The sequence below is a fragment of the Lissotriton vulgaris genome, chromosome 7 (assembly GCF_964263255.1).
Source record: "Lissotriton vulgaris chromosome 7, aLisVul1.2, whole genome shotgun sequence".
Lineage (NCBI taxonomy): Eukaryota > Metazoa > Chordata > Amphibia > Caudata > Salamandridae > Lissotriton > Lissotriton vulgaris.
In genome coordinates this window covers 401,260,665-401,279,980 of record NC_141695.1, presented here as the reverse complement: position 1 = coordinate 401,279,980, position 19,316 = coordinate 401,260,665, and the positions used below count along the sequence as shown (strand labels likewise).

Sequence of the window (19,316 nt, the reverse complement as noted above, 5' to 3'; positions counted from 1 at the left end):
GTAACGGATGATTGCCCCCCACTGCCACAGCCCAGCTCCGAGCGATCCCATTTTCCTCTCCCAACACCCTTCCCCTAAGAGCTTGGTGGTCCAAGCCTCTTCTTCCAAGAGCACATTCCCTTCTGCACCCCCGGATAGGAAATCCAAGAAGTTGGATTATTTTGGGAAGAGTGTGTTCTCTTCCTCCAGCTTGGCGCTGTGGTCCGTGAATACTGTATGCCTCTTGGGCCGTTATACCCATACATTTTGGGTTACAGTTGTGCAGGTACTGCCTCAGTGCCCGGAGGAGGCCCAGGCCATTCTCTCCCAAGCAGTCGCTGTTGGGAGAGATGCAGCTAAATTCACAATCCGCTGTAGACTGTATACCTCCGCCACTCTGGGCAGAACAATTGCCACGTCGGTAGCCCTTTGGCACTACGCCTAGTTGAGGACATCTGGTTTTTCGGGGATGTTCAAGCAACCTTGCTGGACATGCCCTACGATGGCCGTCGCCTCTTTGGTGACAAGGCGGCGCTCGAGCGTTTTAAGGATTCTCAGGCTACAGCCAGATCCTTAGAACTGGCTGCGGCCTCCTGTCCCCCACAGTCTGTGTTTCGTTACTTTCATGGCTACCGAAGGGACACCACACCACGTCTGATCCAGTCCAGCCACGGCCCACGCAAGCTGCCCAGCCTCTGCGTGGCCGTGGACGTGGGACCCAGCGACGTGGGTCTGGGATCCAGCTGGCAGGCCATTCCACTTTCCCCCCTGCAGCAGCCTCCTAACCCTTCCTAGTCTGACCTTTCAGGGCCATCAGCGGCCAGTGGGTGGAAGGATTCAACATCACCTCCCCACTGGCAATCCATCACGCCAGACAGGTGGGTTTTGCAGATAGTACAAAGGAGCTACTCCCTTCCCTATGAAATTACCTCTCCCTCCATGCCACCGTCTTTCGATCGCATGTCGGAGCATCATTTGGTGCTTTTCTGCCAGGAAATCGTAGCTCTCTTGGCCAAGGGAGCTATCAAGAGGAACCCTGCGCCAGAAGTAAGTTGCGGTTGCTATTCCCTCTACTTTCTGGTGCCAAAGAAGGACAAAGGTCTGCGTCATGTCTAAGTTCTCAGGGCCTTAAACCGCTTCTTCTGGAAGGAGAAGTTCAAAATGTTAACCTTGGCTCAGGTCCTGTATGTCCTCTATCCAGGAGACTTGCAGGTTGCCTATTTTCACATCCCCGTCCTGCCAGCCCACAGGCGTTACTTACAGTTCATGGTAGGCCACTAGCATTTTCAGTTCACCGTGTTCCCCTTCAGCCTTACCAGTGCTCCTCGGCTGTTCACAAAAGTGATGGCGGTGGTCATAGCTCATCTGCTGTCATCTCCCAACTCCAGACTATGGCGGACCTCCTGCATTCGCTGGCGTTCACTATCAATGTGTTGAAGTCACACCTGACTATTTCTTAGACGCTCCCTTTCATCGGAGCTGGAAACAGTGCAGTTGTGGGCCTATCCTCCTGAGCAGAGAGTATGGGATATTTGATACCGATGTTTCAGCCTCTATCCCAGATTTTGGTTAGAATGACCCTGAGGCTGCTGGGCCTCATGGTCTCCTGCATCCTGCTGGTGGATCATGCCAGGTGGCATATGTGGGCTCTGGAGTGGGACCTGAAGTTCCAGCGGGCATAGCATCAGGGGAATCTTTCCGACTACGTCCAGATCTCGGAGGGAACTGTGTGACAACTGCAGTGGTGGTTGACGAACCAGGATTGGGTCAGAGGCTGATCCCTCTCCCTTCCCCAACCGGACCTCACAGTGGAGGCCAATGCATCACTTCTGGGATGAGGCGGCCACCTGGGAGAGGCTGAGATGTCTGTTCTCTTGCGGAGTCCAGTCTCCATATCAACCTGTTGGAGCTCCGGGCGATTCGCTTGGCACTGAAGGCATTCCTTCTCTCCCTCAAGGGGAAGGCAGTGTAGGTGTTCACAGACAACACCGCCGCCATGTGGTACTGCAACAAGAAAGGCTGGGTGGGGTCCTAGAAATTGAGCGGCAACAGTTGACAGCTTTTTACCTTTCTCCTGAAGTCTGTAATGTCATCCTGGCAGCCAGGCTGTTCCCACACTAAGACAGTATATGCCTGTAGATGGAACACGTTTGTGGCGTGGTGTACAGTAAAGGTTGTAGATCCCCACTCTATCCCTCTTTCTGAGGTTCTTTTGTTCCTTCTTTCTTTGGCCCAGCAGGGCTATGTTCTGGGCTCTCTAAAGGCTACCTGGCAGCCATTTCTGCTTTTCTTTGGCTACCAGATCAGCCCTCGTTGTTCAAGTCCCCTATTGTAAGTAGATTCTTTAAAGCAATAATCATATATTTCCTCCATCTCCGGTCATAATGCCTCAGTGGGACTTGAGCCTTGTTTTGATTTACCTTACGTGCGCTCCCTTCGAGCCTCTTCACAATTGTCCTCTAAGTATTCTCACTCTTCAAACTGCTTTTCTTGTTGCTATCTCCTCTACTCGCAGGGTGAGTGAGCTTCAGGCTCTTTCTTCTAAGCCCCATTTCTTCTCGGTCCATCCAGACAAAGTGGTGCTTGGAAAGAGGCCCTCATTCCTGCCTAAAGTTGTCACTCCCTTTCACATCGGGTAGACTATTACTTTACCCACCTTTTTACCGGCTCCGCACCCTTCCAAGAAAGAGGAGAAACTCCACCATCTGGACCCTAAACGTACGCTGTCTTTCTACCTTGACTGCACAAAGGATTTCTGGGTGGACAATCAACTCTTTGTTGGCTCTGTGGATGTAAAAAAAGGTTGGTCTGTGTAAAAGCATACCATTTCTCGATGGGTAGTCCTTTGTAGCAAGATTTGTCATGCTTTGGCTAAAAAGAACCTCCGGTGGGGCTGCGAGCTCAATCCACTAGAGCTACGGCGGCAACCACTGCTTTGTCCTGTGGCGTTCCAATCCTCGATATCTGCCAGGCGGCCACGTGGGCTCCTATGCACATGTTTACCAGACAATACGACCTGGTTAGTTAAGTCCAAAGGGACGGCTACTTTGCCTGTTAAGTCATCCAGGACTGTCTGGTGTGAACTTAGTTTGCAGACACAACTCTGGGGTTGGTATTTCTGGGGTGTCTATTCTAAAGTAAGGAATCTATAACTACAATCTCTTTCAGATGAACAAGTTGCTTACCTTCGGTAACAATGTACCCGTAAGAGCCATATAGAGTTATAGATTCCTTACCGCCCCACCCATCCTCCCTGTCTTGCGAACTGACTTCTAGGGATAGGGACTCTCTTCTATTGCCCTAGTTATGTGCACCAGTGGTCAGTGTCTTTCATGGCTCTGCGCTTCTGGCGTGGAAAGTCGTTTCAGAACTGACGTTAGTGCACAGGGGTGGCGTCTAAGTAGGCACTGTGACGTCACCCTGGCGACCACGAGGACGGGCGTGGATTCGACCGACACCACCTACAGACGCGCACGGGTATTGCTGAAGAAAAATACTCTAGATCCAGTAAACAAATCAGTAAAGATGGTATCTCTCGCAGAAGATAAGGCTGCCCTTAGCAGGAGGGCCCACGGCTGGTTCGTAATCCAGAGCTACATGTCAACAAAGCCCCAACTATACTTAGGAACAGGTTTTGCAAGAACAACAAAAGAACAGTTCCTTCATCTGAGGCTGGGAATCTTACCAGCAAAGCCCCACCTTCCTCCATGGAAACGTACAATCTCCTCTAATTGCTGCAGATTGTGTGGAGATCTAAACGAAGACATAATAATCTACTATGCATCTGCAATGGCTTGAGAGCGGAAAGGAGACAGTTTCTAAAACAGCTCCTGATTGCAAGTCAGGTTTGATCTTGTAGGGAGGCGGTAAAGGCCTGTTTTAAGGGCAGTAACATCCGCCTGTCTTGCAGCCTTGTTCGGTTTATGAAGGAAGCAAACGCGAAGTTAAGTCTGGAAGACCCACAAGTTATCGGTCTCTATGCTATGACAGCGGGCTTATGAGTCAAGTACAACAACCATCTCTATTAGTGCTCTGATTAAGACCTATGAATACTTCCTTGGTTGCCAAGCTACCAGCAGTCAGCTCGTCGACTTTGTATTCTCCACAAACATCACTTCATGGTGTGCATCCATCCACGAGAACAATCCTTATGCTGATTTATCTTTTTAACCATGTAGAACTCTTACCTACAAGTTTTTATTCCTTTGTAATTTTATTGAATTACAAAATATTTGTAATCTTTTAGCATCTTTTAAAGGTGAAGCTGTATCTTGTGAATTAATGTTTTACTTGTTTGCGAAGGTTTTAATAATCATGCAATAAAGTCATTATCCTATCCAGATCCAGTCTAACGCCTGAGGGTAATTCTAAAGGTAGGGAATCTATAGATGTATATACATACATACATGTTTGTACATATATATATTTTATATATACATATATATATATATATACATATATATATTAGATAGACATAAACATATTTTTATAAACACATTTAACATTCAAAGAAACATTCAACTAAACAATATAAAATTTACATATAAATAATACATTAAAGCACTTAATATTGAAATTACTCCTTAACTGAGTTCTTGTCCTATCTAACAGACAAAAAGGTCCTCGTTCGAAGACGACACTCCTGGGCTGTGATCAATTCACTTTTCCTAGGCCTAAAGCAGCAGTTTATGTAACAAGGTTTTGGGATCAGAGACGCCAAAGATCTCATTCCAGCTTGGAAAACCCAGTTGCAAAATCAGAACTGCTGGCTTTGAAGATACAACCAAAAGTTGTTAGTCCACATTTTTGCCTATGCCCGGTACTCCTGACTCAAAGGAAAAAGATGCTGAAACCAGTATCTGTATACTTGCAAATTCACTCCTCCAGGCATGCAGTAATTACTTGGTTAAATGGCGCTTCAATATCCTTAGCCAACAAGGGAGTAACATTCCTAGAACCTCTCCTAAAAGAATTGGACAAGTGAACAAGCAACGTTAGCCCCTCTTAGGAGCATTTTACCAGCACAAATCAACTGCCCTTTTTACCAAGCTTTACAAGGACATCAGTCGAAAACTTAATTGGTCAATTCATGGGCCATTTAAAAGTGTACAGATGGGCCACTTTTTAGGTCTCGCCTGGCGTTAGCGGCGCGCATGCGCTGCCCTCGCCATGCGAGAGCCTCTTGGAATCAATACAGTTTCGGAAGGGGACTTGAAGCCCCGCCCCTTCTTTCCATTGGCTTGCGTCATAGCTTACGCTAAACGCAGCCTTTCTATTGGGAAGGAGGCTTTTTAATCCCTCCTTGTTGCCGCTCTGTCCGCTTTTAGCCCCACCCACCAGGACTGGATCTTTTACTGGCGGCGTGATAATCTGTCCTTCATTACTCCGTGTAGGCACTTTGTTTTTTCAGTACGGAGATAGCGCGATGTAAACAAGCGTCTGCAATGCGCGAGAGCTTGTTCCAGGATGGTGTCGATGATGGAGAGGACACAGGGTTGTGGCAGCACAACAAATTGGGATCCGTGGACGAGCTATGGGCGCCGCCAAGTATCGTCTCCCTCCTTACTGCCTCCGTCATCAACAACATCTGTCTCTGCTTCCACGGACTGTCTTCATCTGTCAAACTAAAGCTGCTCCTCGGCATGCTGCATCTCCCCTGTGCATGGTGGACGAGGTGAGTAGCCTGGGCGGGACATTTTTTGAGGACTAGTTGTCACTGCCCTAGTAAAATTATTGAAGGGCACTCTGTGCTTCAACCTTTGTTCAGAGAGGGGCCCGAGTGTCCTGCTGGACGTCTCTAGCATGTGCTATGGGTGTTTAAATCAGGAAAAGCAGTGACTTCCACTTCCTTTCTGCCTTGTGCAGTAGACGTCTCGTACAGTCTGTTTTACTGTATTTTTCAAACTGAAAATATTTTTGTAGCGACATTGCCGGAAAAAGGTTTCCACTTACTTATCCTAATATGACACGTTGAAAAAGAAAAGATTGCATTAATTCGGAAGGATACTTGGTGCCCCGCTGAAAGCTGTGGGTGTGTTCTCGCCGTATACTTTGTTGCATTGAAATTTCAATTTACTAAATAACTTTTGGCCAGGGAATTTGTTTTTGCTAAATAAAATGCACCCCTGTATTTACCTTTGCTCACCATAAAAACACAAAGCTGCAGTATGACCTGTCACCTCTGATTTGAAGTCGCTTGAATTGGCGGTTGAGCAAGATGCTTTTTTCAGCAGTTGCATGTGCATTGCCCACGAATCACAGCCAAAGCATTGGTCCCTTTTATGTATCACAGCTGTTCTTTTTAACCATTTTAATAAATCTGATGGTGCATTGTTTAATTAACGACTGCACCTCTGAATCTTTTTCCATCGCTCGCGGAACCGACCTGCTAATCAGTTACCGATTCTTAGGTGCTTTTCTGGAGGAGTTTCATAGTGTGGTATTTTTTTCATCTCTTTATTATCAAACGTTTACCGCTTTTATGGTGAAATCCTTTCAGACATCATGCACACACCACAATCAATTCTGCAATTATGAATTGTCTACGTTTGCAAATACTTATCAGATTAAGGCAGTTCTTTAAATGGACATGTACTGAGTACCTGCACCTCTCAGCACTGCTGCAGTGCATTTAACGGGAGAGTATTGGCACTTCTCAGGAGAAAAAAGGTCCACTAGATAGTGAGTACCCACTCTTCTATGCAATTTAAAGCACTGCATGTGGGAGGTGGTTCTCCAAAGGGGTGTGATCTATGTAATTAAAGGTGTGGCTTAAACACCTATATTACATTTCCATACCTGTCAACTCGAACAAAGATCTGTGAGGAGGGGCGGGGCCTCGCCCCCAAAAGTATGTAAGAGGTACTTTTGGACCCCACCCAGCTGAGACTTTGTAAATAGCAATCTTATTATCTGGACGATTCTTAAGTCGGAAAGCTACTAGTGCATTCCTCGTAAGCGGTTGCTGTGCTAAACAGTGCAATGTGTAACCGGCCAGAAGTCTTAAGTGTGTTCTTTTGGCAAAGCTTTGTGTGTTGCTAAAACCTATAGTTTTAATTTTTCACTAGCAAGAGTGGAACTACACTGCAGTTTAAAATCTTTATTTTTTTGAGACCCAACATTGTAAAGGCAAAGCTACAAGTTCTAACAAGCATTGAAAATGCAATAGGTCTTGCCTTTCATTAAGTTAAAGCCATTTGGTTTGCTATACAATACCATTAGCAAAGCAAATGGCTTTAATTTAATCAAAGGCGATACCTATTGCATTTTCAATGCTTGTTAATAACAGGGACTCTTCTCTCCATTGGCCCTTTAACCCGTGAATGTCCAAGGTCAGGCAAGTCTCAGGAGCACTTAACAGTGCAAGTCATCAGCACTTTACAACCTTCTCTAGGAAAGCCAAAGAAGCAGCAAAGATTTGCTACTTTTAAGAACACTGGTTTGCACAAGTCATTTGCACCTTTCCTGTGAACGAGCTAGGCCAGGCTACTCTTAGGGGCTTCTAGGGGGCAAATGAAACAGCAAGAAGACTTTACACGCAAACTGAGCAAGAACAGGCATTAAATAGGGCCAACGAAAATGCCATGTCTGTCTACCTGCACTTTATTTATATCAATATAAATGAATTGCATGCTAAATACTCAATAATAAGGTTCACCGTATAATTGCGGAAATCTTTAGCTGATTTTTACCTTGTCAAAGAAAAGTTTTTTAGATATGTCTTTGTATTTTAAACAAATGTGTTGGAGTTGGTTACTTTTATTTTGATAGCAACGGTATGCTACAGTTTTAATTCCTCCTACGCTGGTGACGTAACCGTTCCGTCACGCCCCTTGGGTGGGCTGTGCTGGTGACGGAACGGTTCCGTCACGGCCCGCTCGCCGCGCCTGTGCGGCGCTGATTTTGCGCCTGCACGGCGCGTTCTATTGAGCGGACGGGGCCGTGACCGAACCGTTCCGACACACAAGCACAGCTCACTCGAGGGGTATGACGGAGCAGTTCCGTCACCAGCGTTTGAGCGCCCGCACCCCCGTCCCCCCGCCCCTTAGCACTGGAAAGGCTTCATTAAAAACAGACTATGAAAAATAAATGGTTTGTGGCACTCTGTAAGTAGATGTGCTTGTAGTTGGGGCGAGTGGGTACCGCTCTCCAATCCAGAGCTTGAATACTACGATATGTCAAATTCGCATTGCCTTCAAAGAGATCAAGGTCCCCACTTGGCACTCTGTTGGGTGAATTCCTTCTAGCAGTTATTCTTTTGTCCTCTCGTTTCAAACATCAAGCAACCAATAGTTAGATTTTAATTAACCATGCAAATTAACTTGAATTTGACTTTTTGACTTTGATATTATTATAAGATATTTAAGCTTTATATATTTTAAAAAAATCGATCTTATAGTATAAAATAGAAAAACAATATACTTACCAACGAAATTACTTACCTAAATATAATGATACTGTTGATATTCTGTCTTCGATATTTACCACCTTTGATATTGTGACTTCGATATTTAGGGGGAACACCTTTGGAAAGCAAATATAGAAAGATGTTACATTTATGCATCAGTATGCACTGTGCACATGTGACAGTAAGGTATATGGTACAACACACTTGGTATAATTATGTTCACATGCAAGTAGTCATAATGCATGCATAATTCAGTCCCGACTGATAGAACTACCTCCAATCAATCAATCAATTAAAGACATTTGTAGAGCGCACTACTTACCCGGAGGGTCTCAAGGCGCTTGGGGGGGGGTGCTGCTACTGCTCGAACAGCCAGGTCTTGAGCTTCTTCCTGAAGGAGAGGTGGTCTTGGGTCAGGCGCAGGTCGGTCGGGAGGGAGTTCCAGGTCTTGGCGGCCAGGTAGGAGAAGGACCTTCCTCCTGTTGTCGTTCTTCGGATGCGGGGGACGGCGGCGAGGGCGTGACTGGCTGATCGGAGATGGCGTTTGGGAGCGTAGAAGTTGATGCGGTTGTTGAGGTAGCTCGGGCCTTGATCGTGTAGGGCTTTGTGTGCGTGGGTGAGGAGACGGAAGGTGATTCTTTTGTTGACGGGGAGCCAATGCAGGGCTCTCAGATGTCCGGAGATGTGGCTGTGTCGTGGGATGTCGAGGATGAGTCTGGCTGAGGTGTTCTGGATCCGCTGGAGTCTCTTCTGGAGCTTGGCGGTGATTCCGGCGTAGAGGGCGTTGCCGTAGTCCAGTCGGCTGGTGACGAGGGCCTGGGTGACCGTCTTCCTGGTCTCGGTGGGGATCCACCGGAAGATCTTCCGTAGCATGCGCAGGATGTTGAAGCACGACGAGGAGACAGCGTTGACTTGTCTGGTCATGGAGAGGGAGGAGTCCAGGATGACGCCCAGGTTGCGTGCGTGGTCTGTCGGTTTGGGTGCGGTGCCCAGGGCGGGGGGCCACCAGGAGTCGTCCCAGGCGGAGGGTGAGGAGCCCAGGATGAGGACTTCCGTCTTGTCTGAGTTCAGTTTCAGGCGGCTGGTCGTCATCTACTCGGCTACGTCTTTCATCCCTTCGTGAAGGTCAGCTCTGGCGGCGGCGGGGTCGTTGGTCAGGGAGAGGATCAGCTGGGTGTCGTCAGCGTAGGAGATGATGTTGAGGTTGTGCTGGCGTGCGATGGCCGCGAGGGGGCTCATGTAGACGTTGAAGAGGGTGGGGCTCAGCGAGGATCCTTGAGGGACGCCGCAGATGACTTCGGTGGCCTCTGACTTGTACGGTGGTAGTCGGACTCTCTGTGTTCTTCCGTCGAGGAAGGAGATGATCCACTCCAGTGCCCTCTCCTGGATTCCGACGTTGCTGAGGCGCTGCACTAGGGTGCGGTGGCAGACAGTGTTGAAAGCCGTGGAGAGGTCTAGGAGGATGAGGGCCGCTGTTTCTCCGTTGTCCATCAGGGCTCGGATGTCATCAGTGGCAGCGATGAGGGCGGTCTCGGTGCTGTGGTTGGCTCGGAAGCCAGACTGTGAGGGGTCGAGGGATCCATTTGTCTTGAGGAAGGCGGCCAGCTGCTTGTTGACGGTCTTCTCGATGACTTTGGCTGGAAACGGGAGGAGTGAGATGGGGTGGGTAATTCTTGAGTTCGGTGGGGTCCGCTGTAGGTTTCTTGAGTAGGGCGCTGAGTTCGGCATGCTTCCAGCTCTCCGGGAAGGTGGCGGTGTCGAAGGAGGTGTTGATGATGTCCCGCAGGTGGGGTGCGATGACAGCGTCGGTCTTGTTGAAGACGTGGTGAGGGCAGGGGTCGGTTGGAGATCCGGAGTGGATGGAGTTCATCATGCGGACGGTGTCTTCGGTGCTGATCGGAGTCCAGGCGCGGAGTGTGGTGGTAGGGGCGGTGGTTCGGTCGTGGCGTGCGTCGGTTGAGTGCTGAAGCTGTTGTGTATGTCCGCGATCTTGTTGTGGAAGTAGGAGGCGAGGGAGTTGCAGAGGTCTTGCGATGGGGTGATGTCGTTGTTACCGGCGTTGGGGTTGGAGAGCTCTTTCACGATGTTGAAGAGTTCCTTGCAGTTGTGTGCGTTGTTGTCCAGCCGGTCCTTGAATGCAGTTTTCTTGGTGGCGCGGATCAGTTGGTGGTGCTTCCGGGTGGCAAGCTTGAGGGTGGTCATGTTGTCCGGTGTTGGTTCCCTTCTCCAGGCTTTCTCGAGGGCTCGGCAGTTCTTCTTGGAGCTCTTGAGTTCGTCGGTGAACCATGGGGCCTTCTTGCTGCCGGGTCTGCTGGGCGGGGTCCTCAGTGGGGCGAGTTCGTCCGCGCAGTTGCTGATCCACTTCGTGAGGTTGTCGGCGGCCTGGCTGGGGTTCGCTGAGCTGGCGGGAGGGTGCTGGCTCAGGGAAGCGGTGAGCTGGTCGGCTGTGATCTTGTTCCAGCTTCTTCGAGCAACCTGTTGCTGGTGGTGGTGGATCGTCGTTCTTTTGAAGGTGAAGTGGACGCAGCTATGGTCCGTCCAGTGGAGTCCGGTGGCGTGGCTGAAGGCGATGTCTTTGCTGGAAGAGAAGACGGCATCGAGTGTGTGTCCGGCGAGGTGGGTGGGGGTGGACACCAGCTGCTTGAGACCGAGGTTGGCGAGGTTGTCGAGCAGGGTGATGGTGTTGCGGTCGTTGTTGTTCTCCAGGTGGAAGTTGATGTCCCCCAGGAGGATGTAGTCAGCGGAGGGGAGGGCATGCGGGCTGATGAAGTCGGCGATGTCCTCGCTGAATTGTGTGCGTGGTCCCGGGGGTCGGTAGATCAGGGTGCCTCTGAGGGTGGTTTTGGGGTCCGTGTGGATCTGGAAGTGCAGGTGTTCGGCGGTTGTCAGGGTGTCGTTGGTGTTGGTCTTGATGCGGATGGTGTCCCTGTAGATGATGGCGATGCCTCCTCCAGTCTGGTTGTCTCGATCTCTTCGGGTGATCTTGTAGCCCTCTGGGATGGCGATGGCGATGTCGGGCGCCAACTTTAACAAGAAAAATAGTCAGGGATCTATCCCCCTATTTTTCATTCGAACACCCTAATCACACAGCACTTTTTGCTGGCCCTGTACAGTAAATGGTGATTCTACCTACTTCCACATATGAGCTGAATGTAGAGGTTATGACATGTTAAAAGGGTTAGTTTCATAAACTCTTAAGAAGCTGTGTACCTCCTCAGCATCATCCACTGCTGTCATCCCTAACATAAGTGAAGTTGGTGAATAGTAAAGAATAAAGGTGGCATTACAGTTAGCAACATCTATTTACTTGGAAAAAGATCCTCTTTAAGGTCAGAGAATTCAGAGTTTTTTCTTTAGAAAGCACTGGTTACATCAGATGCCGCATTAGAGCATTTTGAATATCATGAATCATTTACTGCAGATGTAGATGCAACAAATTATGCCAACGTTCTCTTTGTTGAATTTTTATTATGAATGGTGCTGTTCTCTGCTAATTTACTTGTGTGTAATTCTTTCTCAGTTCTCTGGTGTATATTGTGGTTCATTGGATTCTGTTTCCTGGCTAACCAATGGACCTTGACTAATTCCCATACTTACCCTTCGGGTGGCGAGCCTGCTCGAACCAGTATTGCATTTTCATTTTTCTCTGTCCCCTGCTGGGTAAGTCATTCCTATTTATTTTTCAAAGAAAGCAAGAATTGTGAATATTTGTATCAGGAATTAGGTTCTAGAGTATCAGTCGCTAATATCTTCTTGTTCTGGGGATTTAAACATCTCAGTATTCATGAACCTACTGTTTCTTTAAAGTTGACTGTGTTATCCTGAATTGATGAGATGTGGATGGATGTGAAATTGCTATTTATTAGGAGCACTGCAGGAAGCCACCACTGCCTTAACATCAACAAGAATAACCGCCACCACTCAAATCTTGTGGGATTCTATTGAGCTGGCTTCTATGATTTGGTGGAACATAATTCAGTGTCAACTCAGTGTTTCTTGTTTAGGAAGCGATCATTCTTTAAATATTGCCTGTTTTGCTTGAAATCTTGGGGCCCTGACCTATCCAAACTGGATTTGGTATGGAAATGTTCATAGAGGGATGCTCTTGAATTTGAACTTTTGGATAAATCAAGCTGCGAGAGCTGAATCACCCCAAGAGGTTGATCATGTATTTTACTATTCTGAGGTTGAGATAGGTTTCTTATATTATCTCTGTGCAATTTATTACAGTTATAGCTGCACCAAGCATCTTTGGAAAGATCTGGTCTGCGCCTGGCCCAAAGACTGTGCACCACAAGTGGTGTAGAGTAAAGTTCTAAAAATCTAACTATTACCCAACCCAGTATTGAAACCTACTTTGGGAACCATTAAGAAGTATAAGGCAGGGAAACATACACATTTGGTACTAGTTTGTAGGTTGCTGGTTATCTATAGATGCAAATTATAATGTGATCTTCAATGATAGCCTGCTTGGAGGAAGTTCAGTGATCCTTAGGTATGTTCTGCCTCCCATCTGGTGATGGAGCTTAGAACCTAAATCACCTCTTTTTTCTTGCATGATCCTGGCCCAGGGTCTAATTCGTATTTGATCCCTAGATTATTTAACCAGACCACTGATCATCCGCCTCCTTCAAACTATGGACATGTTCCTTCATTCTTTTTGTCTAACATTCAGGTGCAAACTAAGGACTATCACTGTTCCCTAATGTCTTATTAAATAGAGGAAAGTCCCCTAATTTCCTTTCAAAGTCAGGCAAGTGGCCAACGTTATCTCGGAGAGTGTAACAGATTAATTTCTTGATAAGCTGCCGCTCAGTAAGAAGGTTAAAATTCATTTGCCTGATACTTTAGGCAAACATGCACGAGCCATGGCATTCTACATTGAAACAAAAAAGTAGCAGTTTATGTGGACATAAACTGACCTGCTTTAGACCTGCTTTGGATATAGAGAGGTACCTCTTGAATCCTACAAAAACGTCCCATTTTTAAATTAGTAAGACTGCTTATTCCTTCTTTTCATGCCTCTTCATTTCCCTTTTCACTGCTAACCAGTGAGTACACAGTCTACTCTTATTAAACGGTTTATGCTTACATCTCGTATTTTAACTCTGAGCTTTCTATTTACAAACTTTGGACACGGAAAACAATTATCTTAATCGAAAAAGATTGGACTATGTTAGTGACAAATAGCTCATATTGTACAGATATGTGATTTTTGCTTTTTTGATCTGCTCCCGTTGTAACTTTCTGAAGCTACAAAGCTACAGCTCTTGAGCTCATGCAGCTAGAATATTGCCACAGCCAGGGCATTATTCAGGTTTATTATTTCCATAATATTTCTTTCATCACGATAGCACAGATTCCCATGACGGAAAATACATATTTATTTAGACGATATGCTTCTTGTCATATAAAAAAGATCTACTCTTTTGATCCCCATGAATAATGCATTGTTTGTGTCCATCCTATCCATTTGCCACAAGACTGAAATTTGGCAGTTTTTTCAGACATCTGGTGGTTATAGTTGGCCACCCACCATAAGATGATTCTGTCAGAAGCGAAACCCCATCATGTACCAGCAAAATAGACAAACACAGAATACAGAAAGAAATATTTTATTGAATTAGTAAGTGTCCTCGAGGGGTTTTGTCAGTAAGCACCTTATCAAAGACAAACTCATGTCCTTGTTTAGCGTAATTGAGAACATTCAGCTAGATGCATCAAGAGAAATACCATTCTCAAAGGGGCAGATTCTCAGAATCTGCCCCTCTGCAACCGGTATTTATGCATTTGGGATGCATCATCCCAAATGCATATTTCGCTATTTTCAATTACATTTAAGGAATCTCAAATTGAGATTCCTTAAATGCAATGCATGAATGTAAAATAGCTAGCGATTCCGCTGATAGGGGTCGCTATTTACCGTGAAATCAAACTTCATGGTAAATAGCGAAAACTGTGAAAAATGCACTAAAGTGCATCTTTCAAAGTTGTATGTTACACACACACATGTCCTTAGGACATGTGTGTGCGCAATACCAGTGTCCAGGTCAATTTAAGGGGTGCCACAGGTTGTCCTTTGGACACCCGTCACCCTTGAAACTGCATTCTCAAATTGCGATTAGCTAATTGCTAATCTCAAATTGAGAATTCCTCCCCATTCATTCCTATAAGCCTCTTGGCCCATATGAATCAATAAGATGTCATTCCTTATTTGCGAATCACACTCTGCGAGTCGCAGATAAGGAATATTTAGGAATTGCTAATATTTTAGTAAATCCTACATGCATCTGATTTTGCGAGACCCTAAATGCGAATCCTTAAACTGCGCAATTAAGGACTCGCAAAATCGAACGTTGCTGCATCTAGCAGATTGTCTGCTATCTGTTTACCAACCTGGGACACCAAATCCCATCAGTAACATCACTGGCAACAACAATTTATGCTGTCCATCTGGCGACAACCCTCTGGTATGACAACACAAAAGGAGCAGCACATTACTTTTCACATTCACTTTACCGTATGTAACGTAACGTATGCTTTGCAATCTGCTGTTCGTGTAATGTTCTCAGTTTGTATCATTTCTGTTCCTATTGTAAAGCGCTCTGACACCTTCGGGTAAAGTCCGCGCTATATAAAACTGCATAAATAAATAAATAAATAAATAGACTGTGCCCATTACACATGCCTCATCTACAGTGACATGCAACGCCCTTGAGTACTACAAAGTGTTAGAAAGTCCGATCTGCACCTTGCCATAGGTAGTGTAAGTAATTAGTTATTTCCATCTGGACAACATCAGAATTGGCTGGCACCAATACTGGATGACAACGACACAAGATCTTTTATTTCTTATCTTGAACTAGTGTTGTTATCAGATTTGACAATAATTTCTCCTCAGATGACGATCAGGAAGAAGAGGATTTTATGGCAGGAAGAAATTAAAGTAGAGGTGGACACTTATCAACAAATCCACCACCAGCATCAATATGGGCCGTTTCACCTTCGACACCAACCTACCATGCCTGTCCCCCGAGTCTTTGTCTTTGCATCAAATAGAATGCAAGAATTGTGCAAGTGTCTTGTTCTCCAACCTCAACTCCTTCAAGAAAACATGGTTTAATCTATTGAATCTATCGCCATCCTACCTCTGCACCATTAACAAACCAAAGATGCCAGTCAAAACCATCCCCTCACTATCAAGGCCACAGCATGGGTGCTATAGTTTGTCTTGTCATTGTTCGCAATATTTCCAAAACTAGAAAGGGTGTGTTAACAACGTGGCAAAATGTCTCTCTTCGAGTGAAGAAGGTGTAATCTATTTCTTCAGTGCAGTGGATTGCGGATTTACCAGACTAAGGGCCAGATGTATCAAAATTGTATTTTGCGATTCTGATATAGCGAATTTTACCGATTTAGTATTCTGGAATCGCAAAATGCAATGTACACATTCCCTAATAGCGAATCGCAAATTGCGATTCACTATTAGGAAATGCTGTCCCATTCCTTCCTATGGGCCTATAGGAATGAATGGGAAAGCATTTGCAATTTGCGATTAACTTGAAGTTGATGGTAATTTGCGATTCCTTAATGCAAAGTCGCATTTTAAAAATTCTTTTTGCATTGCATTTAGGTAATCGCAAATTGCGATTCACTAACTGCATTTGCAAAATAGGTAATCGCAAACATTGCGATTCCCTATTTTGCGAATGCATTTTGAGTTGATGCATCCCAAAAGGCTTTTTACTGGTCGCAAACGGGCCGATTCTGTGAATCGTCCCATTTCCGACCGGTAAAACGCTTGATACATCTGGCCCATAACCTCATTTGAGATAATACTAGTAGAGAAGAGAGATACACTAAGAAGTTATAATAAAAGACAATGTTAAACTTAATTTTTAAAAGAAGGTGTTTGCCTCATGAAAACCCAGTCCTCTTTCTTTAGACTAGTTGCCAGGGTGGAGCAGCAATATAAGTTCTTCAAATAAAAGCAGCAGGACTCCAACATAGTTCTAGAAGCTTGAAGACAATCACTGATCCAGTCTGCTCTGTGACAATTAATAAATAAGGGCACTGACTGGAGGCATTTGTCAAAAAAGTGCCTCTTTGCAGCTCCAATGATCTGGCAACCCTATACATTAGATGTGGCAAGACATCATCCCTCTTCTGACTGGCCCAGATACAGAAAATAATTAAATAACTGTTTTACAAAGGATAATATGTTGTATTTCATGCTATTGTTATGTAGATCTTTAATCCAATAGATTCATGTGAGGCAACTAGATATTCATCTGCAAGAATATACTAGGTTCTTAAAGACAGGAACGGCTTCTCGGCTAAGGCGGATGAGCGTCACCCTACTGCCTTTCAGCACTGCAATAAAGGAAAAATAAAATGATAACGCAAGGAGAGTCACCGGTCGGCAGGTAAGTTTTCTTTTTTTCTTTTTTTAATCCCCCACCCATTCCCGCTCCACTACTTCTTCCCAGGAGCAACCACCCCTGGTTTAAATCCCTAGAACTGTAGCTTTTTGTCTTTGGTGGCATCAAAGTATCAGTTAACTTTACTGATGCCCGAGGACCATACATTAGAGGCAGAAAACATATTTCAAGAGGGACAAGTGGTGTTTTAGCAGTACTCACTACAGCCATGGACCCCCCCAGCCTCAGGTTTGTGCCAGCTAGCAAAGACAGGTTTTAACAACCAGCAGGGATGGCTCACAAGTACATGATTTCGGAGGGCCAAGCAAATATCTTGACTCTCACTGTGCACAGGAGTGGAGGTGTTACGCCGAGAGGGGTGCCTGAATTCCCAACCAGCAGCACATGGCACACCAATTGTATGGACTGTTGCCGCAGGCAGCTGACCAAGCCCAGGAGTGAGGCCCCGCCTGAAGAATGGCAGCTAGCTCCACCCCTGAACTTGGTCAAAAACATGTGAACCTAACGGGCTTGTTTGAGAGATTGTACCCAATTGTGACTTGAACAACATGAAACATTCAACGCAAATGACCTGCAACTAACCTGCTGTGATTTATTTGTGGGCCATGGATTGGAGTTGCAGTCTAATTATGCCCCCCCCCACCAGCCCTACGAATTGCATACAAGGAAATGGTAGGACTGCTTACAGCAGCACTCCTTTGCCCAGTTCATAATTACCTACTTGGAACTCTATTAGTTGGCCCTTTGGCTAGTGCGCATTATACTGCAACGGTTACCTTATGCTAAGCGCTTGCATGGTCACATAGGGAAAATACTACCAAGCACCAAATTGTGGCTTCACTGATCTTCCACTGGGGGTTAGATGGTCCACCTAGCCGGAGTACATAACATTTCTTTGTTCACCGCTATCAACAGCAGCCTACCAGGTTTATAGTGGACTGCACACCTTTCTGCTACCGCTGGCCAATGACACCCTTGCTTGTGCCCCTAATATCAACTTACACCTGTGAGGACGAGGATCATGTTGAAGCGCATTGCTCCCAGCCTCACGTTCCTGCTGAAGATAAACAGCCCAAACTACACTTAGTATCGAAACAGGAAGCGTAAACACCGGGAACAGAAATCGGCGGATATGGCACACTGAACTTAAACAACGTAAAAGAAGACTCAGAATTAAAATTCCTCTTAAAGGTCAGCCAATAGAGCCTCAAATCTATTAATGCAAACATTGACACGATGAAACACAGGAGTGATTGCATATCATGTAATCTGGTTAAACACAATGCCAGCGTTAACATGGTTGAACAAATGTATAGGAAACAGTGGATGGCCTAAGCACAAAGAGTGAAATGCTAGAGTCCAATAAAAAAGTGCTGAGAATGATAGAAGTAAAAAAAGGAGACCTAGAGGCTTGTTGTTGGAGAAACAATATTGGTATTCTGAGAATACTGGAGCTTGCAAACACCAGAAGCATGAAGAGTACATTGGATGCCTATTGCAGACGGTATTTGGCCTGGAAGCTGCCTTACGTCTTTTGATTGTAGAGAGAGCCCACTGATTGCTTGGAGAGCATCCTTTGCCTGGAGACCCAGCCAGCTCCATCATAGCAAGGCTCCTTAATTTTCGGGACAGAGACACAGCCCTCTTGTCTTTGATGGTTACCAGATCTCACTGTTTCCAGGTTTTACTATTGCGTACAGGAAACAAGATGTAAATTCATGCAGATAAAAGGCAACTTGTTAAAGAGAACATTCAATATGCGATTATTTACCCAGCACTATTGAATATTACCCATCAGAGCAAGAAACATATCTTTCAAACCACGTAATAGGCCGCAGACTATTTAAAAAGTCTGCCCCGAACGGACTGTGTCCGCAGAGCACATGAAGAACTCCCAGTTGCCTCATGGAGGCTAAATGCAACTGACTTTAGCCATGATATTCACCTCCCTAGAGTGCTGCAAAAAGTAATGGACACAGAATAGTGAATATCCATTTTCACACCCTCTTTGGGGTTGATTTTAGAATTTTTTGTGGTAAGCTTTAATTCCCGTTAACGCAATGGACAGTTATACACATTGGCACTTTCTCTCCTTTATTTCTCATACATTGAATTAATAATATTATTGCAAACTGACCCACTCATTTAATTCGACTTCTTAACTTTAATTTCTCCTCATTTATTTCATCAAGTTGCAACAGTCATTTCTAAAATGCATCATGTATCCATAATTGTATAGAACAATGTTAAATTGCAAAATATCCAATAAATCCAGTAGACAAATCTGTAGTGCAGGAGTGAGGTTTATTTCCAACAGCATAGTACACTTACCAACAGATAATGGTTAGTGGAGCACTGCATGACATAAACACACATTCCATTTCAGAGCTGTACAAGGCTAGTTGGTAATTAAAGACACACAGACCAATAAAGAAAAGAGAAACCAATATTCTCCAGTTTTGGGGTGTCTTTCATAGATTCACATGCTT

General features: G+C 45.5%; 1 protein-coding gene across 1 annotated transcript in view; it reads left to right on the top strand.

The window, feature by feature from the left end:
- Window positions 1-19,316, top strand: part of SYNGR4 (synaptogyrin 4) — a 509,205-nt gene that overhangs the window by 399,211 nt on the left and 90,678 nt on the right. The window contains exon 4 of the mRNA XM_086928694.1: window positions 11,907-12,046. Coding sequence (XP_086784820.1) covers window positions 11,907-12,046 — 140 coding nt within the window. The remainder of the gene's footprint in view (window positions 1-11,906; window positions 12,047-19,316) is intronic.